Genomic DNA, 27,935 nt, shown 5'->3' with positions numbered 1-27,935 from the left:
AAGGGACATCCTTGGAAATGAAGATAAGCCTATTTCTAGAAGACCTACAGAAGGAGTTATTTTCTCGAACGTTCTCTCTCTGCCCTCGCACAGCCAGCCACTGAACTTCCTCTTTTTTCTTCTGTTCTCCAACCTCCCTCTTCACATCCATCCAAGGAGAGACGTTTCTAGGGCCTTTGTTGACCATGTTGGGATCATTACCATTAGAGGTATGATGACGGAACAATGAGTGCGCACGTGAAATGTCAGATCACGTGAAGCCGTGTAATGAAATCTTCATTCAACTCCCCACTGTATTGAGTCAATGAGAAGAATTTTTCCTACCAGTGATTTTGTTTACTAGCGTTGAAGCCAATGACTGACATTTAATAGGACTTGCTAAACTCCTCAAGACTGAGATATCATTAGGACTTGACAGAGACCTCATTGTGTTTGTCTGTCCCTTTTGTGATGGGTCAATTGGCCTTAGTTACTATATTTAGCACAACCAGGAGTCTTGGAAGTGTCTGCAAAGCAGAATGAGCAACATTTCGGGTTTTTAGGTGGGGTACACTGACCTGAGAGCAGCTGGTCTCCACCCTGTGCATCCCATAGGAAAAGTCATCTGTGAATGTGACCGCATCAGAATTGATCACGTCGTGGAATGAAGGCCAACCTGGGGCAGAGCACGCACAAGAACGGAAACAGAGAGAGATACAACCATGGGTTAGAATGCAACTCTAAAAGGAATACTAAGCATAGACAGGAAGACTTTAGTATATGAATCATGCTTAACTTTGTCAACCTGAAAAAAGGAAGGCCAAAGACCAAAGGTTAAAGTATTTTGCAAAAAATGCAACTATTTTTTAAGAATAACCTTTTCCTCACATCCAGATTATAGTTGCATTGAGATTTATGTTTCATGAGACACTCGTAGAACACCCAGTAGTTTTGAGCACATCCCCAAATTTACAAAGCTCTCTTTTAGCATTTCCGCCTCTTGTTCTTATCTTCAGAGTCACCAGGCATAGTTCGAAAGCCCTATGAGTTTTACAGTGTGATTTTTTTTTCCCCCAAAACACAATCCAATTGGTCTGGCTGTTAACTTTAACTATTCCATACTTCTTTAGGAACCATACTTTTTTAGTACTTAGTTTGGATAGTTAAGGGCTTCTCTGGTGACTCAGATAGTAAAGAATCTGCCTGCAACCCAGGAGACCTAGATTTGATCCCTGGATCAGGAAGATCCCCTGGAGAAGGGAATGGCTTAACCACTCCAGTATTCTTGCCTGGCGAATTTCATGAACAGAAGAGCCTGGTGGGCTACAATCCATGGGGTCGCAAAGAGTCGGACACAACTGAGTGACTAACACTTGGATAGTTAAAATATATATTTTTTTAATTCTGTTGTTTCCATCTTAATCTAATTTCTCAGGAGAAGACTCTTGAGAGTTCCTTGGACAGCAAGAAGATCGAACCAGTCAATCCTAAAGGAAATCAACCCTGAATAATCATCGGAAGGACTGATGCTGAAGCTGAAGCTTCGAAGCCAATCCTTTGGCTACCTGATGCGAAGAGCTAACTCATCGGAAAAGACCCTAATCCTGGGAAATACCGAGGAAGTAGAAGGGGGCGGCAGAGGGTGAGATGCTTGGATGGCATCGCCCACTCAATGGACATGAGTTTCAGCAAATTCCAGGAGGACAATGAAGGACAGGGAAGCCTGACATCCTGCAGTCCGTGGGTTCAAAAAGAGTCAGACATGACTGAGCGACTGAACAGCAACAGGAACTTGTCTGGAAAGCACAGGTGCTATCTACTGGTGGGCAGGAGGCGTGCTCACTTCATAGGACAGTTACAGAGCGGTATTCCTCAGGAATCTCCAGGTAGCACCTTCTCTCAAACAGCATCTTGTTACAATTTTCATTTATTCTAGTGATTTTTAAAATATGCACACAGCTTTAAAAAAAAAACTCAGTGGTAAGTAGACCTTAAGGTTGTACACATGTTTATGGGTGTACCCAGGTTTTATGTTCAGTACTTATGGGCTTGTTTTTACATGTTTCCAGAAAATATGTCTGGAGTTACTGAGCTGAAGTCTGTATTCCTAAAATGATGAAAGACGTGCAATGTTGCTGAATTGCTTGTGCAATTCTTTTTTCAGAAGCTAAATTTTTCCTGTAGAAAGGAGGAAGCCCTTTAAAAGCAGAGTACTTTGTATTAATACACCTACTGAAAGAAAACAGAATGCAAATTTCAACAATATGATTTCCAGTTTCAAACAAAACAAATTAGCTCAGACCAGGTTTTTATACTAAATTTCCCTGCACTCCCCGCCCCGCACTCCCCTCATGCAACAGTACAGCTTTCATAGTGCTAGATTTAACACCTGGAGTTTAAACACTTTCCAATTCCTTGATTTTAATTCAAGATTGCTACAAATCACCAAGAAAACCTTAACTTAGTAGATATAGGATAATAATCCACAAAACCTAATTATGCTAAGAAACATTAATATCCTTAAGAAAACTCTTTTCTCCCCATTTTCTAAATTCCAGAGAGACTCTCAACATATTCTGGGCTACACTATTTGGTTTTTAATGACTACTTGACCCATTTCAGTGTTCTTCTTTGTCTAATGACAGAAGTACCAATCAGTTCAGTTCAGTTGCTCAGTCATGTCCGACTCTTTGCGACCCCATGGACTGCAGCAAGCCAGGCTACCAATACTAAAGAGAAACTTAGTGGTGATGTTTTAAAGTGAAAGTCAAGTCGTGTCCAACTCTTTGCAACCCTATGGACTGTAACCCGCCAGGCTCCTCCGTCCGTGGGATTTTCCAGGCAAGAATACTGGAGTGGGTAGCCATTTTCTTCTCCAGGGGATCTTCCCGACCCAGGGATCGAACTCGGGCCTCCTGCATTGCAGGCAGACTCAACCGTCTTAACCACCAGGGAATTCCACTGCTTTAAGACATTGAAAAATAATTTATCTATGAAAAGAAAGAGAACATTCTGGTTTTTTTTGAAAACCTTCCATGTCTTAACTTGTTTGATTACAGTTTATAGCAACTAATATTATGAGGAGACATATTTGATTCAGCAGTAAACAGGTAAAGAGTCAGGAGGTTTTTTTTTTTTTGATTTACCATAAAGCTACCTCCCTCCCCCCACACATATTTTCCTATTTCTAGAATTTAAAATAGATCCAGAGAAATATATATGTATTTCCCATGTTTACCCGTACGTTTTGTGTGTACTTATCTTGTTCTACTCATCACACTAGATTTGTGATTTGTTTTCATGCTTTCTCCCTGCTTAGGTGGTGAGCATTTTGAAGGTAATTGACTTCAGGATATTCAGAGTTTCCCATGATCTACAGCACAGAGGTACAGCTGAGATGTTTATTAAACTGATTTTCAACTTGGCTTATAGAAGAAAGTGGAATGAATATTTATAGTACATCATAGAGTCCATAAGAGGAGAGAACATAGTCACACTCCTTTACAAAACCAGACTAAGGAATAACAGTTCTAATCTCTCACTGGACTATCCAATTTGGCTCAATTTCTATAATTAAGTCTCTCTATCTAGGTGAAATATCCTTATTATTTATTTAAGGTGGTAAAAACACATAACGATTGTCAGGTTACTCACTTTACTGGGTTGTGCGGGGAGAGGGTCGGGGAGCAGAAGGAATAGTTATTTGCCAACCTTACTCAGGCAGGAAGTGGCAAAGTCAAAACTAGAATCTGTCTTAATCTACAGCTGATTTAGTCTAGCTGCTCTACTTATGTTCCACTTTCTTCCTCAGTGAAGGGCTGAGAGGTCAATCATTTAAACACTCTAGCAGGAAGGAAGTTGTAGGTTTTAAGAATTATGTTTACCGCCAGTCTGGATCAGTTGATACATACACAGTTGCACTTAAGAGCTGCTAGGTGGAAGGGGATAGTGAATGGGTACCCTAGACAATGCCAATTCCCGCACCTTCTAAAGACCAAACTATTTAAAGGGAAAATCCAACAGTAATGATGTAAATGATGTCATCTAGTTTGGGATATAGTTAAGATTTTTATTCATTTATCTAAAACAGCTAGGAAGACTTAAAAGCTCACATTTAGGCAATAATATTGAGAAAACTATCTGCTCTATTTGGGGTTTCTTCATTCTAATTCTTCTCTAATAATTGTGAATCACTGCCTACTAAAGATTTTGGGGAGGGGAGAGAACTGCTTTCAAATGAGCTATGAAACCATACAGCTATACATTTTGCTTCCACGAATTAAATATTTATAGAATTTTCCAGAAGACTATTTAAGAGTTGAGCAGGGTGATCTGGAGTGACATGGATGGAGTACAGGTTCTCAAAAGACTTCAATGTTTCTGGGAACACTGTTGACACTTGAATAGTTGTTGTTATTTACCATGGAGCTATCTAAACACTGGAGGAGACACTATACATCACAAAATCAGTGTCCCTTTGCACTGCAGAAGAAATATAGCTTTCAAGAAGGACTATTGGACATGTCACCCACAGCTTAATTGGCGGAGACTGACAAAGAGAGCCACAGTGAAGTCTATAAATGTATATGATGGAACATATTTCAAAAGAGAATCACTGGTCAGCTTCATCAGTAAGGTGAACAAAAGAGCATGTTGAGCCCATTTGCTGCATCTCTCAGAAAAGCAAGCTCTATAGAAAGAGAATCCATCAGAAAGGTAAGTCCTATTGACAATCAAACTAAGAAGGACCTTCACCCAAGAATAAATCGTCTTATGGCAGAGAAGCCACAGTGATGACAGCACTTTGAAAGCGGAATTCCCTCATCATGTGAAAGTATTTAAAGGAGGAACTCTTCACTGCTGTAAAAATCCTCAAAGGAAACCCTGCCCCCACTCCTAATAATAAGGAAAGTGCTTCAAAGGGTGATAGGCAAAGACTGAAGCAATCTGGGTCTTGTTGAGAAAATTATCTTGAGCAAAAGAGGGGGGGAATGTGTTTTTGTCAGTTTTGACATTAAAGAAAGATCATCCATCCTCCTTTCTCTAGGATTTCCCTTTTGGTCTTCTCATCTAACAAAACAGTATTTGTTTTGGATGCATTCCATATACTTTTTAAAAGAAAAGTCATGTGAAAACCTGTATAAACAGAGTTGACTCACCCTATCCCCAGCACATCCTTTTCTTTCTATTCAAAGAGTTTGGATATGGGCTGATTATCATTTTATTTCCAAGACCATAACCTGTACCTTTTAGATATTAGCCTGTTAATATCAAGAACAACTTATATTCAATAAATAGTTCTCCTTTCTAAGAATTCTCCTCTCTCAATAGCAAGTAACTACAAGTACTACACTTCATACCGACAAATTGGAATATGGCAGTTCTGCTTCAATTTTATCCAAACATCAGGCCAAATTAATCTGCAGACATAGCTTCGTGTCTATGGTATATGCTGGTATAATGTGACGCAAATCCAGGATATGTTCATTTACATCTCGAATGTAAGAGTAAGTGATCTAGTTTATTAACAGTAGGTCCTTGGTGCTTGCTACCACCTACACTCGAATGGATTTTTTTTAGACTGCGGTAGGAAGAATGATTCCTGCTGACTCGTAATGTAACTTAACTTAACAAAGCTGCTTTACGTCTACTTGAACCCAGAATTTTATAGTGATACAGCTCTCCAAAAGCAGTGTACTGTTCACAGATTTAAAATGTTTCATTCCAACTGCCCCCTGAGAAAAACTTGCTTAGCTCTCTCTTCCAACCTTTTCCTCCTTCCTCTCAAATATCTTCAAAACAAGTTGTTAAAACGAGCAACAGATTATAAACAAGCTGAAGCCAATTCCATCTGTACCATGTCTAGAAAAAGTGGTCCTCATTCCTCTACTCTTCATTTAACAAGGATGGCTATCCAGCTTCCTCTTCCCCTACCCCCTCCCTCAACCCCCAGATAAGATTAGAAACCTCAGTAAATTAGCTGCATGACCCATCAGTAGAACACAGCAGAAACTACCCACGACCAAGAATACACTGAATTGAAATGTAATGACAAGTATTTTGTTATCTTCAAATGCAAAAATAAGGCCACTTGGGCCTGAGTGATGGTTTAATAATGATGATATATATTTGAGCATGGTTTTGGTGACACAAGTTAGAGATCTGCAGATATAATTTTCTGCGGATAGCAATTCTCATAGCTCTATAATTCTAGGGCCGTACTTCAAAATTTTTAGCTTTTAGTTTCTCTGAAACCAGAAACTATTAACCTCACTGACCAATATTTACCTTATTAGCTATCTCAAGCCAAATAATAAAGCTCTCTATGGAGACCTCCTAATAACAAAAATTGTTTGAAGCTTAAAGCTCTGATTCTTGCCCCGTTATTCACTTCAGTTGATACTTCAGGTATAACTGGAATAACATTTTTAAAAGGATGATTCTCTATTCCCCCTCAAAGACCCAAAAGTTTAATCAACCAAATACATGCATGTAGCAGAAAATCAAACAGTGCAAGATGACTCAGTGAAACGTTCCCTTTCAATTCTCCCCACCTTGTAGACAATCATGTTTAACAGGTTTTCTATTTATTTCTACAAAATATGCACATGCTATCTGAACCCTTCATTTTAAATCTGTGCTGTCCAATACAGTAGCACCCAAGAACATGTCACAAGTCAAATTAAAATTAATTAAAATTAAATAAAATTTAAATTTCAGTTTCTTTGTGACACTAACCACAGTTCAAGTTCTCAACAGTTACGCGTAGTTAATGGTGATGACACTGGACAACACAGATACAGATATAGAATATTCCCACCATTATTTTGCACAAATAGAAAACATTTCACCATTGAACAGTGCTGTTTATGAACTATAAATGATTCTTTCTTGTGAATTATGACTTAGTATTCATATTTACACTATCTCCCCTTCCTTTCCCCTTCCTTCCCCCTTCTAATTTTTATAGTTACATTCTTTTTATTGATAATTCTTTTAAAACCTTGTTTGGTTTTAAACTGCTTCTGGAACTAGAATGTAAGTTGGATAAAGGCAGGGAATTTTGTTCACCTCTGCATTGCTAATTGGGCTTCCCAGCTGGCGCTAGTGGTAAAGAACCTGCCTGCCAGCGCAGGAGACACAGGGTTTGATCCCCGTGTCGAGAAGGTCCCCTGGAGAAGGGCATAGCAACCTGCTTCTAGTATTCTTGCCTGCAGAATTCCATGGACAGAGGAGCCTGGTGGGCAACAGTCCACAGGGTCCTAAAGAGTCAGACACTACTGAAGCGACTTAGCATATATTGCCAATTACTTAGTGCCTTCAAGGTAAGAATGTTATTTAAAAACTATGTAACGACTGAATGAATGCATGACTATCCTGTAACCTAATACTGTTTGGCTCTCCTCAGTGCTGTGATCCTCCCTCCACCTACTCTTTCCTGCCTTTCCAGTGCCTAATGTTAATGAAGTCTTCTATGTTTTTATAGATTAATCCTAAGAGTTGAAAATGAGCAAGCAGCCTGTATATTATTATGACTATACATGTATTGCTTATTGCAGAGCTGAAGTGTTCTGGGATTATCTTTCCTTCTGGATGGTCCAATTGTCATAATCTCAGAATGCTTCAAGTCAAACATTTGCCTGTTTTTACATTGCATCCCATGTTAAAAGGCATGTCACGTTTTCTTTTGTTTTTCTTTTAGACCGTGATTTTCACTATACAATTGTACAAAATTTTTCTGTAATTCAGTATTTAAATTTTTGAATTTTTAATTACAAATATTTAAAAGATATGCAAAAGTTTACAAAATATAATAGGCAGCCATGATTTAACAGATATTATCCATATTTGACAATAATTTTTAAAAATATTTGCTTCAACTTTTCTCTTTTTCTAACAGAATGAAATGTTACAAGTACAGCCAGATCTGCCTCCAACCTTCTTCCCTACTCCTATACATCCTGGTACCACAAAGATAATCATTTATGTACCATTCCCAACACGTGTGGAGAAGGAAATGGCAACCCACTCCAGTGTTCTTGCCTGGAGAATCTCATGGACAGAGAGGGGCCTGGCAGGTACAGTCCATGGGGTTGCAAAGAGTCGGACACGACTGAGCAGCCCCCCCACCCCAACACCTGTTCTGATTCATTTTCTGCAATGTAATATCCATAAACAATATACAGTGTTCTAAATGTTTAATGATTTATATAAATGACATCAAATCATAGGTACCTTCTGGCAGATTACTCTTTCACATTATTCCTGGCCTCCAGTTATTTTGTTTGTTTTTACATTTTGTGGGGTTTTTTTTTAACAGCATCATCTTATTTTTATATATGAAGTATTTCCAATATCCCTGATAATATAAATTAGTGGGTTGTTTTATTTTAGCTTTTCTGTTACTCTCTAAAATCTCTCTGCTTTCTCTAGGGTAATTGTTCTCTTTGTCTTGGATTTTGTCTTTCATGCTCTTAGTTTTCTTGGTATATCGATGGTGATCTTCGGGCATTTCTCTATGAGAATGGAGGTCTGGGTCAGTTATCTTCTGCAGCTATACTATGCAAGGTCCTCTGCTTTCAGGTACAGTACAGGTTTGTTTCCTTACTAGTCTTGGCTCTGAATAGAAGAGCTGACTGGGAGCTCTGTGAACACAGCGATCATTTGCTGATGCCCAAGAATTTGTTAGTCTTAGGGTCCCTCTGAATAGCTGACTGAAGAATGATTCGTTTTGGAGCACAATACCTCGATAACAGCACCAATTCTCCCAGACAGGCTGTTTAATATCTGAAAAGAGCAGTCTTCTGGGTTTTTTTCTTTCTCCATGTGACTAACTGATGATCTGTCAGTCTAAATATGAAAATGGGGAAGAGGTGAAGCTGGTCTAGCTGTTCTTCAGACTTTCAATTCAACACCTTGCTGTCAGTCCCCTGTTTGCCTCTTGATAATTCCGCTGGGCATCTCAAAACAACTCTCGCACATATTCTGGGCTGTATCTTTCTTTATCAACCATACCCATTAATGTATTTCCTCCCATTTTTCCCCACCTTGGGAAAATTGGTTACAATTTCTTGTCTGCTCAAGATCCCGCTACTCCTTCCCCCAATCTAACTCTCTTTGCAACTGGTTTCTTTTCCTATTTAACTTCTCCTCCCTCTTCTCCTCCTCCTCTTTCTTCTGCTTTTTAAAATTGTCACTTTAATGAGGTTTCTTGGAAGACAGGAAAACAAACATGTATGTTCAGTCTATCATCATGAACAAGAGGCTGAGATTCCTTTTAATAAACAAAATCACTGCAGATGGTGACTGCAGCCATGTAATTAAAAGATGCTTGCTCCTTGGAAGAAAAGCTATGACCAACCTAGACAGCATATTAAAAAGCATATTATAGAGACATCATTTTGCCAACAAAGGTCCATATAGTCAGAGCTATGGCTTTCCCAGTAGTCATGTACGGATGTGAGAGTTGGACCATAAAGAAGGCGGAGCGCCAAAAATTGATGCTTTCGAACTGTGGTGCTGGAGAAGACTCTTGAGAGTCCCTTGGACAACAAGGAGATCAAATCAGTCAATCCTAAAGGAAATCAACCTTGAATATTCACTGGAAGTATTGAAGCTGAAGCTGAAGCTCCAATCCTTTGGCCACCTGATGTGAACAGCCGACCCACTGGAAAAGGCCCCGATGCTGGGAAAGATTGAGGGTAGGAGAAGTGGGTGACAGAGGATGAGATGGTTGGATGGCACCACTGACTCAATGGACATGGGTTTCAGCAAGCTCCGGGAGACGGTGAAGGACGGGGAAGCCTGGCGTGCTGCAGTCCATGGGGTAGGGAAGAGTCAGACATGACTTAGCGACTGAATAACAAATGCTCAGTCTATCATCAAGAAGCTGAGATTCTTTTTAATAGCCTGCAGATTTTAGTGTCTTGATCTAATAGTTTATAGAAAGGTGCAACAGATTTTAGGCATTATAATTTTTCCCACTAATCACAATTATATTATTTTTTACCTTACTCATAAAAAAATACCAAAATTAATGTAAGGTTTAGCAGCTTTCACTGGTTCAGACTTGACTCTGGCTAAAACGTGATTATGGGCTAACTAGATGAGATTAGCACTTACTTCCTGACCTCTACAGTGCCCTCTAGGTTTAGAATCAGGCAGGCAGGATAGTCTCCTCCCTGACCAGTTCAGTGGAAAGAAATTTCTTAGACTACTTTTCAACTTTATATTTGCTGAATGTGGTTTGAGAATTTCTTGTGTTTTGGCCCTCCTGGCCATAGCAAATATAAGGACAAGCATCCCCTATATGCTGATGACATGATTTCATTACTGTAAACAAGCAATAGTCTCAAGAGGCAAACTCTCAAGTGGCAAACTCTCAAGTAAATGGTTTTAACAGTAAGTATGACAAAAATAAAGTCATTGGTTTTGGCAAACATTTTCCCTATGCTTCATTCAGCTTTAATGAGTGGTACCTCAAGCAAAAATGATACTTAAAGCAAGTTTAGAATATATATAAAATTAGAATCAATCTATAGATACTAAAAATCAATGAAGATAGTGATAAATGAAAGTGAAAATGTTAGTCGCTTAGTCGTGTCTGACTCATTGTGACCCCAGGAACTGTAGCCTGCCAGGCTCCTCTGTCCATGGGGTTCTCCAGGCAAGAACACTAGAGTGGGTAACCATTTCCTTCTCCAGGGGATCTTCCTAACCTAGGGATCAAACCCAGGTCTCCAGCATTGTTAGCAGATTCTTTACCATCTGAGCCACCAGGGAAGCCCATGAAGAGAAATAATGCTGATAAAATGTAAACACAATGTGCTATAGTTCAGCTGGTAAAGAACTCACCTGCCAGTGCAGGAGACACAAGAGACTTGAGTTTGATCCCTGGGTCGGGAAGATGCCCTGGAGCAGGAAATGGCAACCTACACCAATATTCTTGCCTGGAAAATCCCATGGACAGAGGAGGCTGGCGGGCTGTGGTCCATGGGGTCACAAAGAATCAGACATGACTGAGTGTGCATGCACACATGCACACGAAGTACTGTTCAAACATGGATTTGATTTTGGTCACTAGTTACCTTGCTTTTCTGTCTTGTTGTCAAGTAACCCAATAGCTCTAAATGGCAGTGGCACTGTTGCTGGCACATTTTGCATGGCACGACGATGGGGAATCACATAAAGACCACATGATCAGATTTGTGTTTTAGGCAGATGGCTCTGGAACAGGCTGGAGGGTGAGGGATAAAAGGGAAGATGAAAGCAGGTCTACCAGATGAAGACTATGTACAGGACTAGAGGTTCTAAATGAAGATGATTGCAGTGGGATTGGGGATCAGGAGAGAGATTATAGAGAGACTGAGGGAGCACAGTTCTGACTGTGGTGACCGGGGTACCTGTGGGGGAGTCAAGGAGAAGGGCAGGGTCAGATTATGATTAGATTTCCAGCTTGTATGACCAGTTGGATCATGCCCATCATGCATGTTTTCAGGGAAAATAACAAAATCAGTCTAGTGTGAAACTACCTAGGAGGCAGAGAAATATGTGGGCTCAGAAGTGAGACCCTGGCTAAAGATACAGATGTGAAAGTCTGTAGAGCGCAGAAGACAGTAAGACTAGAATGAGGTTTGCAAGGAGGAGAACAGGGCGGCAGTGGAGAATCATGCAGGTATTTAAACGGTGAGCTGAAGAATGAGTCGACAAAGGAAAATAGGAGGGTGTTCCAGAAAATAGGAGGAGGACAAGGGTACCAAGACAAAGTTAGATAATAAAGCAAAAACTGTTCAAGGCTGGGGGGCAGACAGTAGTGACAAAATCTACAGAAAGGACCAGTCGAGTAAAATCTGAGAGGAGATTGCTGAATTCAATAATTAGGAGATCTGAGGAACTTTAGGAAGAGACATTTCAATGTGATGATGACAGAAGCTGAACTCCGTTGGGTTGAACAGCATATGTGAAGTGAAGAAAGTGAACAAAGACTGCTCTTTACAAAGCCTGGCAGGGAAGGAAGGTAAGCCAGGTTGATGGCTAGTGGAAAGCATAATGACGTTTGTGCTAAAATATTTGGGTTCTTGGGGTCCCTCCTACTGATTCCACCTTTCTGTTTTTCTAAGGTGTTTAACATCTTACACTATTACTTTTCTATGGAGTTTTTGCAATAAAATGAGTGATATGAAAAATATTTAGACATGCTAAAAAATCTTAAGCATTACTCAAATGCTCCTTAGCTTTCTGAACAGAAGTTGTATTTGAAGAAAGGCTAAAAGACTAAAATAGAATTCCATCCCCAGAATCATTTTATCTTTAGTTTATTTTTAAGTTGTCTGTTGTTGTTTTGCTCCTAATATCTTTTGGTCTACCAAACTGAAAGTTATGAGTTTGCACTTTAAATGACTATGGCAATCTGTCCTGCTTTTTTGGCACAGTAGTAGGTGCTTACTAAATATGGATGAATAAATGAATCCAGAGCTTTAATTCTAGGTCAAGTTTCACTGTCAAAGATGTTCACAACACCCAGTACTTTTTCTTCAAAGTATGTATCATGGTTTGTGACTATTTATTTTTATGTGGGTAATTTTTGACTACTGTTTACTTCTTCTACTAAGCTCCATGTGAATATGACTCTTTCTTTACTATTATATCCTCAACACATAGCTCATAGAAATATCTGTTGAATGAATTAATAAAGAAAATATCAGCACAAATTCATTATTTAACAACAAAATTGGACTGAATTAAAGGATTATCACTTAGTGTGGGCCTGCCTATCACTATGCTGATCAGAACAAAAAAAGATGAAGAGTTTCTACTATTTTGTTTTAGGCAATTTTTTTAACAAATATCAAACTTAACATAATATGATAATTTTCCTGCCTGTCAATAGTGCATTTCCTCAAACTGATTACTAATAATCTCATATGTAGAAGCCACATAGCCTTGTCACCTGTAAGGATCTCAGGCATTGGCATCTGTGAAAGGACAACATGACTAAAAACTGTCAAGAACGCTGAGGTGTCCTTTGGGCAGCATGAACATCTGGGATCTATTCTCTTTGGATATTAATAATGTAGCCGTACCGCAGCGGCCTTCGCTAATTCCTTTGAGCCCCACACAGCATTTTTAAATGGTTCCAAACACACAAGATCTCTAATTGGTATGGATTTCATCCACAGTTTCCTTACAGTCACAAAACATCTCAGAAACTCCTAAGCAGGAATTGACAGAGGAAAGCTTCCCTGTGCCCCTTTGTGAAGGCAGCTATTAATAATTTTTTTTCAGGTTCAATAAAATTACTGAGCTCAAACCATTTCAACCAAAAAACTGGGGAGAGGGACTTTTATTTTCCCTGGCCTCAACACTGTCTCTTTCTACTTTAAATCACAGTTAATGTTTTAAAAAATATATCTTACACATAAGTCAGTCATAGACCTTTAGCATCAAAGGCTCTGAGCAACATGGCATGTAGTGGCCTGACCTTTAGCCATAATTTCTAAGTGCCATTAAAAAATGTCTCTCAAACTAGTTTTAAATTTAGTGTTGACCTAGTAACCTTGATCCCCAAACATTCAACTTTAGATGATTATTTTATTTTGTTCCAAAAGCTCTTCAGTCCAGTGAAGGCATCCATTAGGAAGCTTCACAAAGAGTTTCGAGTTTGCCTAGAATTTATTAGCTACATCGAACAGGAAGATGGTGATTTGGGTTGCTTGCTGAGTGAAGATTATTTACTGTGCTTAACTGACCTTAAGAATTCCAGGAGGGATACAGAATGGGGAAATTCAAAGAAATACAGATTCTATTCTCAGCGACAGGCAATCCAGACTAACAGTGAAATAATGTTCCATTCAACTGCAGTCCTGAATTGGGTCTATTCACCATATAGCATCTTTGGGGACTGTCAGACTATCACTTACATTCTTCAGTTGGGTACCTATCCAAAATTTTAGACTATTTCCTCTAAGTATATGTGCCTGATAAAAATGTAAGATTACTTCTAAGAGGAAGTTAGGTCTTGAACTTATTTTTCTTTTTAAAATTTTCTCCTGATGTTTTTCTCTAACTAAACTCTCTCTAAGTTTCTGAATAGGCTTTAGATCTTTATTCTATTATTACTTTTAGTAACCACAATATGAAATAAAATATTTCCTTGTTTTCATAAATCTGTGATCCTTTGCTGCTCTCTATCACCTTTTTATAGCATGTCAAAACTCAGTTCACCTATCACAATTTAAATTTCTGACAACCCATCTTGAAAGAATATTTTGAAACAGAACAGATTGCTCAGAAAAGCTATTAAAGGCAAATAATCCAGAACAAAATGATTACTTAGAGTTGTTTACATGACAAAAGATGTTTTTTCCTTTGTAGCAGACACATGGCAAAATTGAAGCAATTTATCAAACACTATATATTCCCTAACATATTAAAATTTTAAAATAAATAGCATCAAAAAGACATGAAACAAAATACATCAAATCAAGACATACTCTGATAACCATTCTTTTAAAAATCCTTTGAGGAAATCTTTTGCCAATAGCAAATCCCCATTACCTAGCTTTTCCTTTTCTTATATTTAATCATGTTCCAAAAAACTATATAACTTACTGTTTATAATAGTCTTTGTTATGTTTTGTTTTTTTTCTTGTCTGTATTCAGCCAGCTAGAATGTAAGTTCCCTATGTGTAAAGATAACTGTTTTGTTCCCAATGCAGTCAAAGCTCCTAGAAGGATGCCTGAGATTTAATAAATTTTGGTTTAATGAACTTTCTATATATATTATTGTTACTCTGAAAATCTGGGATTTAAAAATAATTCTTGCTTTGGTTTTAAAATACACAGCCACTGAAGTCTTTGTTATAGAATTAGTTATAGGGCTTCCCCAATAGCTCAGCAGGTAAAGAATCTGCCTGCAATGTAGGAGACACAGGTTCAATCCCTGGGTTGGGAAAATCCTCTAGAGGGGGAAATGGCTACCCACTTTTGCCTGAAAATCCCATGGACAGGGGAACCTGGTGGGCTACCGTCCAAAGAGTCACAAAGAATCAAACACTACTGAGTACACACACAATACAAATACATAGAATCTCCAGGTCACTTGATCTGAGCCACAGTCAGCTCCTGGTCTTGTTTTTGCTGACTGCATAGAGCTTCTCCATCTTCGGCTGCAAAGAATATAATCAATCTGATTTCGGTGTTGACCATCTGGTGATGTCCGTGTGTAGAGTTGTCTCTTGTGCTGTTGGAAAAGGGTGTTTGCTATGACCAGTGTGTTCTATTGCCAAAACTCTTGTTAGCCTTTGTCCTGCTTCATTTTGTACTCCAAGGCCAAACTTGCCTGTTACTCCAGGTATCTCTTGACTTCCTACTTTTGCGTTCCAGTCCTCTATGATGAAAAGGACATCTTTTTTTGGTGTTAGTTCTAGAAGGTCTTGTAGGTCATCATAAAACCATTCAACTCCAGCTTCTTCAGCATTAATGGTTGGAGCATAGACTTGGATTACTGTGATACTGAATGGTTTGCCTTGGAAATGAAGAGAGATCATTCTGTCATTTTTGAGACTGCAACCAAGTACTGCACTTTGGACTCTTCTGTTGACTATGATGGCTACTCCATTTCTTCTAAGGGATTCTTGCCCACAGTAGTAGATACAATGGTCATCTGAATTAAATTCACCCCTTCCAGTCCATTTTAGTTCACTGATTCCTAAAATGTCGATGTTCACTCTTGCCATCTCCTATTTGACCACTTCCAATTTACCTTGATTCACGGACCTAACATTCCAGATTCCTATGCAATACTGTTCTTTACAGCATTGGACTTTTCCATCACCAGTCACATCCACAACTGGGCATTGTTTTGCTTTGACTCCACCTCTTCATTCTTTCTGGAGTTATATCTCCACTCTTCTCCAGTAGCATATTGGGCACCTACTGACCTGAGGAGTTCATCTTTCAGTGTCATATCTTTTTGCCTTTTATACTGTTCATAGGGTTCTCAAGGCAAGAGTACTGAAGTAGTTTGCCATTCCCTTCTCCAGTGGACCATGTTTTTTTTCAGAACTCTCCACCATGACCCATCAATCTTGGGTGGCCCTATATGCCATAGCTCATAGTTTCACAGAGTTCATTCATTCTCCTTATTGCAAAATTCAGACTTAAATTGAAGACAGTATGGAAAACCACCAGACCATTCAGGTATGACCTAACTCAAATCCTTTACAATTGTACAGTGGAAGTGACGAATAGATTCAAGGCATTAGATCTGATAGACAGACTGCCTGAAGAACTATCAACAGAGGTTCATGACATTGTGAGGAGGCAGAGCTCAAGACCATGCCCAAGAAAAACAAATGCAAAAAGGCAAAATGGTTGTCTGAGGAGGCCTTACAAATAGCTGTGAAAAGAAGAGAAGTGAAAGGCAAAGGAGAAAAGGAAAGATTTAACCATCTGAATGCAGAGTTCTGAAGAATAGCAAGGAGAGATAAGAAAGCCTTCCTCAGCAAAATAGAGGAAAACAAGAAATGACAAAGACTAGAGATCTCTTCAAGAAAATTAGAGATACCAAGGGAACATTTCATGCAAAGACGAGCACAATAAAGGACAGAAACAGTATTGACCTAACAGAAGTAGAAGATATTAAGAAGAGGTGCGAAGAATACACAGAAGAACTACACAAAAAAGACCTTAATGACCCAGATAACCACAATGGTGTGATAACTCACCTAGAGCCAGACATGCTGGAATGTGAAGTCAAGTGGGCCTTAGGAAGCATCACTATGAACAAAGCTAGTGGAGGTGATGGAATTCCAGCTGAGCTATTTCAAATTCTAGAAGATGATGCTCTGAAAGTGCTGCACTCAATATGTCAGCAAATTTGGAAAACTCGGCAGTCGCCACAGGACTGCAGAGGTCCATTTTCATTCCAATCCCAAAGAAAGGCAATCCCAAAGAATGCTCAAACTACCTCACAATTGCACTCATCTCACATGCTAGTAATGTAGTGCTCAAAATTCCCCAAACCAGGCTTCAACAGTATGTGAATTGAGAACTTCCAGATGTTCAAGCTGGATTTAGAAAAGGCAGAGGAACCAGAGATCAAATTGCCAACATGTGTTGGATCATCAAAAAAGCAAAAGAGTTCCAGAAAAACATCTACTTCTGCTTTACTGACTATGTCAAAGCCTTTGACTGCATGGATCACAGCAAACTGTGGAAAATTCTTCAAGAGATGGGAATATCAGACCACCTTGCCTGCCTCCTGAGAAATCTGCATGCAGGTCAAGAAGCAACAGTTAGAGTAAGACATGGAACAATGGACTGGTTCCAAATTAGGAAAGGAGTATGTCAAGGCTGTCTATTGTCACCCTGCTTAATTTACTTATATGCAGAGTATATCATGCGAAATGCTGGGCTGGATGAAGCACAAGCTGGAATCAAGATTGCCGGGAGAAATATCAATAACCTCAGATATGCAATTAACACCACCCTTATGGCAGAAAGTGAAGAGGAACTGAAGAGTCTCTTGAAAATGAAAGAGAGAGTGAAAAAGTTGGCTTAAAACTCAACATTCAAAAAGCAAAATTCATGGCATCAAGTCCCATCACTTCATGCTGAATAGATGGGGAAACAATGGAAACAGTGAGAGACTATTTTCTTGGGCTCCAAAATCACTGCAGATGGTGACTGCAGCCATGAAATTAAAAGATGCTTGCTTCTTGGAAGGAAGACTATGACCAACCTAGATAGCCTATTAAAAAGCAGAGACATTACTTTGCTGACAAGGGTCCATCTAGTCAAAGCTATGGTTTTTCCAGTAGTCATGTATGGATGTGAGAGTTGGACTAGAAAGAAAGCTGAGTGCCAAAGAATTGATGCTTTTGAACTGTGGTGTTGGAGCATACTCTTGAGAGTCCCTTGGACAGCAAGGAGATCAAATCAGTCAATGCTAAAGGAAATCAATACTGAATATTCATTGGAAGGACTGATGCTGAAGCTGAAGCTGCAATACTTTGGCCACCTGATGTGAAGAGCTGACTCACTGGAAAAGACCCTGATACTGGGAAAGATTGAAGGCAGGAGAAGGGGACGACAGAGGATGAGATGGTTGGATGGCATCACCGACCTGATGGACATGAGTTTGAGCAAGCTCCTGGAGCTGGTGACGGAAGGGAAGCCTGGTGTGCTGCAGCCCATGGGGTCACAAAGAGTCAGACACGACTGAGTGACTGAACTGCACTGCACTAGGTCACATACCAATGTTTATTGAGGATTTTGATACCTGGCTGACAGTTTTCTCTCCATTCCAAACTGCTACCTACATTCTAGGGACCTCTGTAAAGGCAACCCACCTAATAGTCCTCATATTAACAGCACTTTAGTATCTCAGAAAGCCGAAACTAATCTAGTCCGTGGAGCCAAGATCCTATGTTCAGCAAGAGCCCTGGGTACAAATTGAAAGTCACCTTCAGTGGCTTTGATTCTGACTACTGACAGGTTAATGCATTAAAAAATTAGAAGTCATCACATGAAGAAAATTGAACTTCAGATACATGAATTTAGCTAGAAAGGATTGTGGGACTGTGCACATATTTTAATTTGGCACTGGATCATCCTGACAAAGAAACAAATGGGGAAAATTCCATAAAGATACAAGCACATCCATAGTGTATTCCAAGGGCTGTAGGTTGATATAGCATTCTGTCAGCTGTGTGTGTAGTAATATTTAAGCCCTTGCTCACTAAACCATTTGTTAATGATGCAAAATGCAGTTGCAAAAGTTGGCTACTTAGTACTGAACAAACATTACATAAATATTTGTTGAATAAGTGAACCAAATTGAAGATGAAGAAATTATTAACAAAATTGTGAAAATGATATCACACTAAATCAGTGTATATATTTATGGCATTTTGATAAATGTCACCTCTCACTTGTTTATTGCTGCTTACATCCCTAGACCAGAGTATAGCATCCATGGATTACTCTCTTGTGATAGTATGTCATGAGCACCCACTGTAATTTCTTTTGTTTTTTTCCTGTTTGGGTAGCATAATATTTTAGAAGGTATGGTCGGCATCCAAAGACATAAAGCACTCAACCATGTACTACTAAAGTCTCAACCATGTATTATTAAATAATCACCAAAATTATGGTCTTAAAGGCTATATAAAAATAAATTTTAATTGGATTTCCTGTATTAGAAAACTCCCTTGGGAAATTTCGCCAAGGTCTGCGGCTATCTAAAAGGTCTTTTAAAATCACCTCCTTTGATTTGAGGTATAAATCAAAAACCAGTATAATAGCTCTTTGATAATTAATAGTTTTTATTTTTGTGCTTTTTTATTTGTAATAGCTCTCCTACACAAATAATTTTTACCTCTCAATTTCAGCTCTTTGCTTAATTACAGGTATTGCCCTGGGCCTCTAGCCTCCAAGATATCTTAATGTTATTACTTTTTAGTGCTTTGTTGCTTGGCCCCTATTACTTTTCTATTTTAATTTTTTTTTTTGCAGTCTAGTTGATTGACCATGTTGTGTTAGTTTCAGGTGTACGGCAAAGTGAATCAGTTGTACATATACACAGATCCACTCTTTTTTAGACTCTTTTACCACATGGGCCAGGACAGAGTGCTGAGTGATGTCCCCAGCGCTCTACAGGAGGTCCTCACTGCCTATTTTATACACAGTCCTGTGTCCTGTTGGGGCTTCCCAGGCGGCGCAGTGGTAAAGAATCACCTGCCAATGCAGGAGACATAGGAGACGCAGGTTTGATCCCTGAGTTGGGAAGATTCCCTGGAGTGGGAGAATTCCATAGACAGAGGTGCCTAAAGGGCTACAGTCTACAGGGTCGCAGAGTCAGACACGACTGAGTGACCCAGCGTGCATGTAGTGTGTCCTGTTACTTTTTATATATGTCATGCATACACTTATTAACCATATACAAATGCACAAATGTGAATATATCCTACATACTTTTAAGTGCAACCTTTTCCCCTCTATTTTCTTGGTCCCTTCCCTCATCCTGCAGGAAATCTATGTTAACAACCTAATAAGGATTGTGGCACAGTTTTTTCCATGTTCTTATAGCTTCACAAAATGATATCTACACACACATAAACAGAAATGATCTAGTAGCTGCATCATATTCCACTTTGCAACCAGCCTGCAAATGACAAGAATGACTTTGCTTCCCACAAAGTCTCTGAGGCAGCCCAGAGAGTTGTCAAGTTGAGACAGTCTGTGACAGAACATAACTAGTGATGAAAAGAAATAAAATAGTAAGAAGCTACAAACATTTCCTGAAAGCCAAAGAGTCCACATTCTACCAGATGATTAATGATTTTTGTAAATGTTCTTTTCAATAAGAAATATTATATGTGTGAAATCCAGAGCTCCATGTCCCATGTGCAAGGCACTTAAAAAATAAATAAATAAAAACTTCGGAAATGATGAAATGACAAAGTAACACCCAAAGCAGGGGTTCTTAAACTTTTGTTTTTTGGTCCCATGGGCTTTTTGGAAGTCTGGTGAAGCCTATGGGCCATTCAGGATAATGTTTTTAAATGCATGAGAGGGAATACATGGGATTACAGAGAAGAAACAACCTTTAAATAGAATTATCAAAATACCAGGAAAAAAACCCAAATTTCTGATTTAGTAATAAATGTATCTTTTCATTAACAAATAGAATTTTTTTCCTTTCACTTGAAGTATAGTTGATTTATAATATTGTATTAGTTTCAGGTTGTACAGCAAGATGATAGACTAGAATCATTTTGACTAAGTAGGATGTATTAAGTAGAAAAAGCATGGAATTTGATGTTTAATTTACACACACACACACACACACAAAACTGGGTTCAATCCTAGCTCTGCAATTAACTATCTGTGAAATCTCTGAAAAGTAAGTACAACCTCACTGAGCCTCATTTTCTTCTTCTGTAATTTGAAATAGGAATCTACTTCCTGAGATTTATTGGGGATTACTGAATAATGAATGAAATATCTGGATCCCCTCTACAAAACTATTAATCTAAATGTACATACCAAAACTTCAGGATTTCACAGACCTTGAGTTACTAACCCATGCTTTATCTTTTATTGCCACCTTGATAAATTCCTTTCTTATCAGAGACCTCTACCTTTTAGAGAAGGAATCTTGCCTGAAAGCCCATCAATACTTTCCTAGAAACTTTCACAAATGTTACCAAAATCTTTCAAAGCACTTTGCAGGAAACATAATGACCTGAACTTGGCTCATCACGTAGTGTAACACCCTACTTCTATGAATGAACTGGTGTAGACATTCGAAGAAACTTGATGTACTATTCCTTATTCAAAATCGATATTGTTCAGGCTGTAACTATAATGAAGTAGTATGACCAAATCTGAATTTACCATCCAGAGAGAGATGTGGATAAATGAAAAAGATTCAGAAGACAGTCACAAATACAAAAAAAGAGTTTTTAAAAATGGCTGTACAAATGGTTAAAGAAGCGAGTACCTGGATTATGTTGTCTGGCAAAGAGAAAGCTGAAGAGTAGACACAAAATAGTCATGAAATATGTGAAACATTTTAAAATATAGATTTGGTCTTGACAGAAAGATGAAGAAAAAAACAACAAAAACTTTAAACAGGAAAGTGCAAAGAGTCAGAAAGAGTTCCTTACCTTATTTTATAAAATGAAAGTAACTGTATTGAAATAACAAATCGGAGGTCTGACTTACACATACTTTCCTGCCTCTGATGATGGCATCACCATTGTGGTGCTCCCACATCTACTGAGTCATTAACGACTATGATACTATGATCTTTAATTTCCATCCCTTCTTCTCCACCCCTCATTCACCATCAAAATATCTATTTTCTATCTAGATAACATTTAATTGGACTATCAGACAGAAGACTCTCCCTGCCCAAATCACTTCCCAATTCTATTCGTTGTTCCTCTATTTACTATCTCATTTATGGATAAGATGAGGAGTGTTTTCATGGTTGCATCAATACACCCAAGCTCATTACCACATTCTTCTTTCATTCATATGCTTTCATTTAACTGGAATTTTGCTATCTCTAAATCCCAACCATTTGCTACAACCTTGTTGAAGTCCTGTATGTTCCCTGAAGGGTTCTATAATCACTCTCCACTATTTCTGAATGTTCACAGTATTAGACAACCTGAAACCTACTCAGTGACACTTTAAATTACTGTCTGTTGTTTTATTATGTTTAGGCTTATCTTCCCAACCAGATATTAAGCTACTTGCAGAGTAGGCTTTCCCGGTGGCTCAGATGGTAAAGAATCTGCCTGCGATACGGGAGACCCCGGGCTCGATCCCCAGGTTGGGAAGATCCTCTGGAGAAGGGAATGGAAACCCACTCCAGTATTCTTGCCTGGAGAGTTCCATGGACAGAGGAGCCTGGCGGTCCTCCGTCCATAGAGGTGCAGAGTTGGACACTGAGAGGCTAACACAGACACACACACACACACATTTTAAGTTTTCTGAATATTGGACAGAGGTTGTTCTAAAGAATATACTAGAATAGAGTGAGGAGGGCAGATCCAAGCCAAATCCTAGAGAAGATACCCAGAGTCAGGATAGAAAGATCACAGTAGGAATGCCAATTCCAAAGAAGCAGGACGGAAGTTAGAGGGTAGAGCCAAGAGCTTGAAGTCAGATGTTGACATGGATGTATAGGTCCAGCTCACAGCTGTAGGTAGAGTAGACAAGAAGGATCCATTTGTCCAATTTTCAAAAAAGAAGAGTGGACTCCACACACTGTAAATAAGTAGCCTTCAAACCAAAGAAGGTTCCACATAAGACTGGGCTGCGAGTTTAATTTGACCATACTTAGAAAAGTTAACACCTTAAAGAGCAACGATTCTCCACTACTGAAGATTTTCAGAATATGTCAGACTCTGAAAGGAATGAAGGGAAATGATCAAGTTTCTCCCTGCCTGAGATGTGGCATCTAGCTAGGCACCAGGGTAATACAAATAGAGTGGATCTGCTGTTGGGCTGCAGTGTATGAATCCAAGAGAATATCTTATAGAGAAACAAAAGCAAAGGCCACAAAGTAGACTCTGGTCAAGGAAGCAGCACAGAGGCAGAAAAAGATTTCCTTCTGTAGAAATCCAATGAAATAAGTTTATGAAAGAGCAAAGAGTATGTTTTCAGTCAGGAAAACTATCAGCATCATACGACAACCTTTGAGAGGCGTTATCAGTAAAGCAGCAATGTGACAACATTCAGAAATGCCTTCCAAAACACCCCAGAGACAGTGCCCAGGTCTGCAGGCTGTGTGTGAGGGGTGGAAGTGTGCGGGCAGGATCTCATCCGGCACACAATGGGTAAAGAGAAGACCCACACCAGAACTGCTGAAGCTTGACCTTAAAGACTTCTGCGGAGGGTAACTGCGGCTCGGAGAACCGTCCTGTTGCTAGGCCAGTAATCCAGCACACTGAGGGAAACGGGGGGGAACAGGTGTCACAGGTTGGCCTCCGTGGGGACGCTTGACTCTGTATACCTTTCCCTGTGTTTGGCAAATGCCAAGGAATATCTTTTCCACATGTAATTTAATCTTTGGCCTGGCCTCCTTTCCAAGCATATGATGGAACAATGTCTGGTGTCCATCTGGTTACTATCTACTGCCTGGCCCTGCAAGGACAAATCCAAATCCTGACCTATGTTGTGTGATGATAACTGCCTTTAGATTTCTCCACTCAATTGCTTCTCAATACAAATAGTTGTTCCACAGTGGTGACAGGATTTCCAAAATGGAAAGCTCCCCAACTGTCCCCAGCACTAGCCTGGCCTCTAAGCTCTAGACCCTCCAATGTCTGAAGTATTGTTTGGGTTCCGACAGGATCACCCTAACTTACAACTATACCATTTTCTCATGAGGGAGAATGACAAATCTTCCCTTAACATGGTCCATAGTCACATCCTAACCTTCCTTATCTGGTAGTAATTCTCAGTGTTTGAACAATTCTTCCGCATCGCTTTGGTTATTTTAATTAGACTTTAGTAGAGTATAGGAGGAACGGCTGTCTTTTCTTCTTGCCACTGTACCTTAAATCTAACTTTCTCCTCTTTAATCTCTAGTTATGATGGTTTGAAGAAAATTCTTGTGTAGGACTTTGTAAAATAACTACTATTAAAAGTTATGGCAAATTACATTAGATAATATGTATTAACATACTATGATATTGTGATTTATAATAGTATAAATAATGAACCCATGTCTCCTGTTTCCTTAATCGCCACGGAGCCATCGCGGAAGCTCGACGTGTTAGCTGGTCTGCTGAGTCTGACTCTTTGCAACCCCGTGGACTGTAGCTCTCCAGGCTACTTTGTCCGAGGAATTCTCCAGGCAAGAACACTGGAGTGGGTAGACACTCCCTTTTGCAGGAGATCTTCTAAACCCAGAGATCAAACGCAGGTGTCCTGCATTGCAGGCAGATTCTTTACCATCTGAGCCATCCGGGAGGCCCTATTAATATTTATAATAAAATAAATATACAAATCTATGTGGTCTCTCCCTGCAACACATTTACATATGCTGCAGTGGTAGATTAGATAATTATTAATTGCACAATGGGATTTTAGCAATGTGTCTGTACCTTTTGACTTTTACAATCGTTTTGCTGTAAGGGGTCAATACATGAAGCGGGGGCTAGACTGTGATATTGTAAATTATAATAAGACATATATACTTGGTCTTTGTTCCCTTCCTGGCAAACCTAAAACCCTTGGAATTTCCTAAGTGATCAGAGCAACAAAGGTGTCTTTTGTCATTCCTAACAAGACCCTTTCAACCAACCACCCCTGAGTTTATGTGAAATCCGTGACTTTTTAAGACTATGGGTTGGTTGCCAAGGGAAATCAACCACATGATGAGAGGATTAGCCTCCTTCCCCAACCTCCTGGGGCTTCCTGGTGGCTCAGATGGTAAAAGAATCTTCCTGCAAGGCAGGAGACACTGGTTTGAACCCTGGGTCGGGCAGATCCCCTGAAGGAGGGCATGGCAACCTCCAGTATTATTGCCTGGAGAATCCCATGGACAGAGGAGCCTGGCAGGCTTCAATCCACAGGGTCGCAGAGTCAGACACAACTAAAGCAACTTAGCATGCACGCACGCATGCACCCCAACCTCCTGGGTGAAAAGAGGGGTTGAAGACTGAGCTCCATAAAAACCCAAAAGGATGGGATCAGAAAACTTAAACTTGATTAACAGGTGGAACTGCGAGGACAGTGGTGCTTAAGGAGAAGGCATGGAAGCCCTGCACCAACTTCCCGCATCTCCTCTGCATTCCCTGTGCATCTCCTCCATCTATCTGGACCCGAGTCATATCCCTTCATGGCAAACTGATAATCTACTCAGCGAATGGCTTTTCTGAACTGTGTGAGCTGCCCTAGCATATTAATCAAACCTGAGCGAGGAGTCTTGGGAACCTTCGATTTATAGTCACAGGTCAGTCACCAGTACAAATAACAACTTGGCCTTGCGACTGGTCTCTGAAGTAGAAGGTGGAGGCTTGTCTTGTGGGGCTGAGCCCTCAATGGGCCTGTGGGCTCTGACACTGTGTGTGTGTGTGTGTGTGTGTGTGTTAAGATGCTTCAGTTGTGTCAAACTCTTTGCAACCCCATGTGTTGCAGCATGCCAGGCTTCCCTGTCCTTTTCTATCTCCCAGAGTTTACTCAAACCCATGTCCATTGAGTCAGTGATGTCATCTAACTGTCTCATCCTCTGTCTCCCCCTTCTCCTTCTGCCCTCAGTCTTTCCCAGCATCAGGGTCTTTTCCAGTGAGTCAGCTCTTCACATCAGGTGGCCAAAGGATTGGAGCTTCAGCTTCAGCATTAGTCCTTCTAATAAATATTCAGAGTTGATTTCCTTTAGGATTGACTGGTTTGATCTCCTTGCTATCCAAGGGACTCTCAAGAGTCTTCTCCAGCACCACAGTTCCAAAACATCAGTTCTTTGGTGCTCAGCCTTCTTTGTGGTCCAACTCTCACATCCATACATGACTACTGGAAAAACCATAGCTTTGACTATACGGACCTTTGTCGGCAATGTGATGTCTCTGCTTTTTAATATGCTGTCTAGATTTGTCATAGCTTTCCTTCCAAGGAGCAAGGATCGTTTAATTTCATAGCTGCAGTGACCATGTGCAATGATTTTGGAACCCAAGAAAATAATATTTTATATACATTTATATACACACACAATTATTGGGATAAAATATACATAATATAAAATTTACCACTTTAATCATTTTTAGGTGTACAGTTCAGTGCCACTAAGTATATCCACATTATTGAGCAATCATCATCACTGTCTGTCTCCCAGAACTTTTCCACTTCTTAGACTGAAACTCTGCACCACTTAAACAACTCCCCTCTCTCCCTGCCTGCTAGTCTGTTAACCACCATTCTTTCTGTCTCTGTGACTCTAGGTCTTTGTGAATTTGACTGTTCTAGGTACCTCGTATACGTGTAACCATATGTTTGTTCTTTTGTTTCTGCCTATAATGTATTCAAGACTTATCCATATTGTAGCATGTATCAGATTTCATTCTTCTTTAAGACTAAGATTCAAATTTGGGTATATACCATGTTTTGTATATCCATTCTTCCTTCAATGGACATTTGAGTTGTTAACCCCTTTTCGCTATTGGGGATAATGCTGCTACGAACGTGGATGTACAAACATCTGTTCAATTCTCTGTTTTCAATTCTTTTGAGTATATGCCCAGAAGTGGAATTGCTATGTTTAATTTTTGAGGAACTTCCATACAGTTTTCTACACTGGCTGCACCATTTTACATTCTCACCAACAATGTTCAGGCATTCTAACTTCTCTACATCCTCTCCAACACTTGCCATTTTCTTTTTTTTTTTAATAATGGCCATCTTAATGGGCTCCAAATAGATTTTTTACTGAGTCATTCTCATATTCACCAATCTCCTTATCTTAAATTTATTTAAGAAAGGGTGAGGTGAGCAATAAATGTTTGGGCAAAGGCCTTTTTCACGATATGAAAATACCCACACTGGCCATCAAACACGTAGTCCTAGCATCGTTAGCAAAATACAACTGTTAAGCCAGCAAGCTCCAACCAAGGCATCGCTGAGCGGCACAGATCTGCCTCTAATTGTTAGAGAAAACAGCTATTAAAGACAGGCCACGCCAGGGGATGGGCAAGGGCTACAGTGCCAGACATCTGTGTTCCTATCCTTACCTGCTAAGAAAGGTGTGAGTCAGCTCATTTACCCAAATCAGGATCAGAAGAGCCAGAGGAAAACACAGACGAAGAAAGGAATTAGCTGTTTTAAACGTCAGTTTGTGTTAACATACATCTCTAAAACCCCCATTTCAGTTCTCTTATTTTACTGTGGAAACATCAAGCTTTTAACAATTTTTTTTTTTTTTTTGGAATCCATTCATCTTTCCTTACCACAAAACTGTCCTGTGCCAGAATCTGGTTCTTTTCTCATGGGTCTAACATTTCAGCTTGTTATAAACAGCATATGGATATAGATTATGCAATGATAATGTGTGCTACATTCCAAGGACTTATATTTTCACATATAGTGAACAGAAAGTAATTACTGCATTGACTTTTTTCTCTGCTCTAAAAATAAGTGATATACTCATCAACCAAGTAAAACATGTATCTGATATGTATATTCTTTTATCTTCTTTTATTGATTTAAAACATTTTTAAAACCCTTTGCTGAAAAATGAGAAAGTAGCCATAAAGCAAATATTATATAAGGTCCTAGCTTTTTGGATAAAATTCTAGATTTGTTTTAATGACACCAAACATACTGAAATCTGATAAAAGACTTCCTGGTAATCAACTACTGAATAATTTATTGGTTAGAGTCGATGTTCTACTAGGCTTCCACTTTTTGTTTGTCCTGGGCTAGATGAATCTTGCCAAATA

The 27,935-nt window shown here is 39.4% G+C and overlaps 1 protein-coding gene across 5 annotated transcripts in view; it reads right to left on the bottom strand.

Moving 5' to 3' along the window:
- The window catches only part of MSRB3 (methionine sulfoxide reductase B3), a 169,744-nt gene that overhangs the window by 12,154 nt on the left and 129,655 nt on the right, over positions 1–27,935 (bottom strand). For all 5 annotated transcript variants that reach the window (XM_043447417.1, XM_043447420.1, XM_043447418.1 and 2 more), the window contains one exon: positions 558–655. In XM_043447417.1, the coding sequence (XP_043303352.1) occupies positions 558–655 (98 nt within the window). The remainder of the gene's footprint in view (positions 1–557; positions 656–27,935) is intronic.

The sequence above is a fragment of the Cervus canadensis genome, chromosome 25 (genome assembly GCF_019320065.1).
Source record: "Cervus canadensis isolate Bull #8, Minnesota chromosome 25, ASM1932006v1, whole genome shotgun sequence".
Classification (NCBI taxonomy): Eukaryota; Metazoa; Chordata; class Mammalia; order Artiodactyla; family Cervidae; genus Cervus; species Cervus canadensis.
The sequence above is the reverse complement of the archived record's forward strand: the minus strand, read 5'-3'. Positions and strand labels throughout refer to the sequence as shown.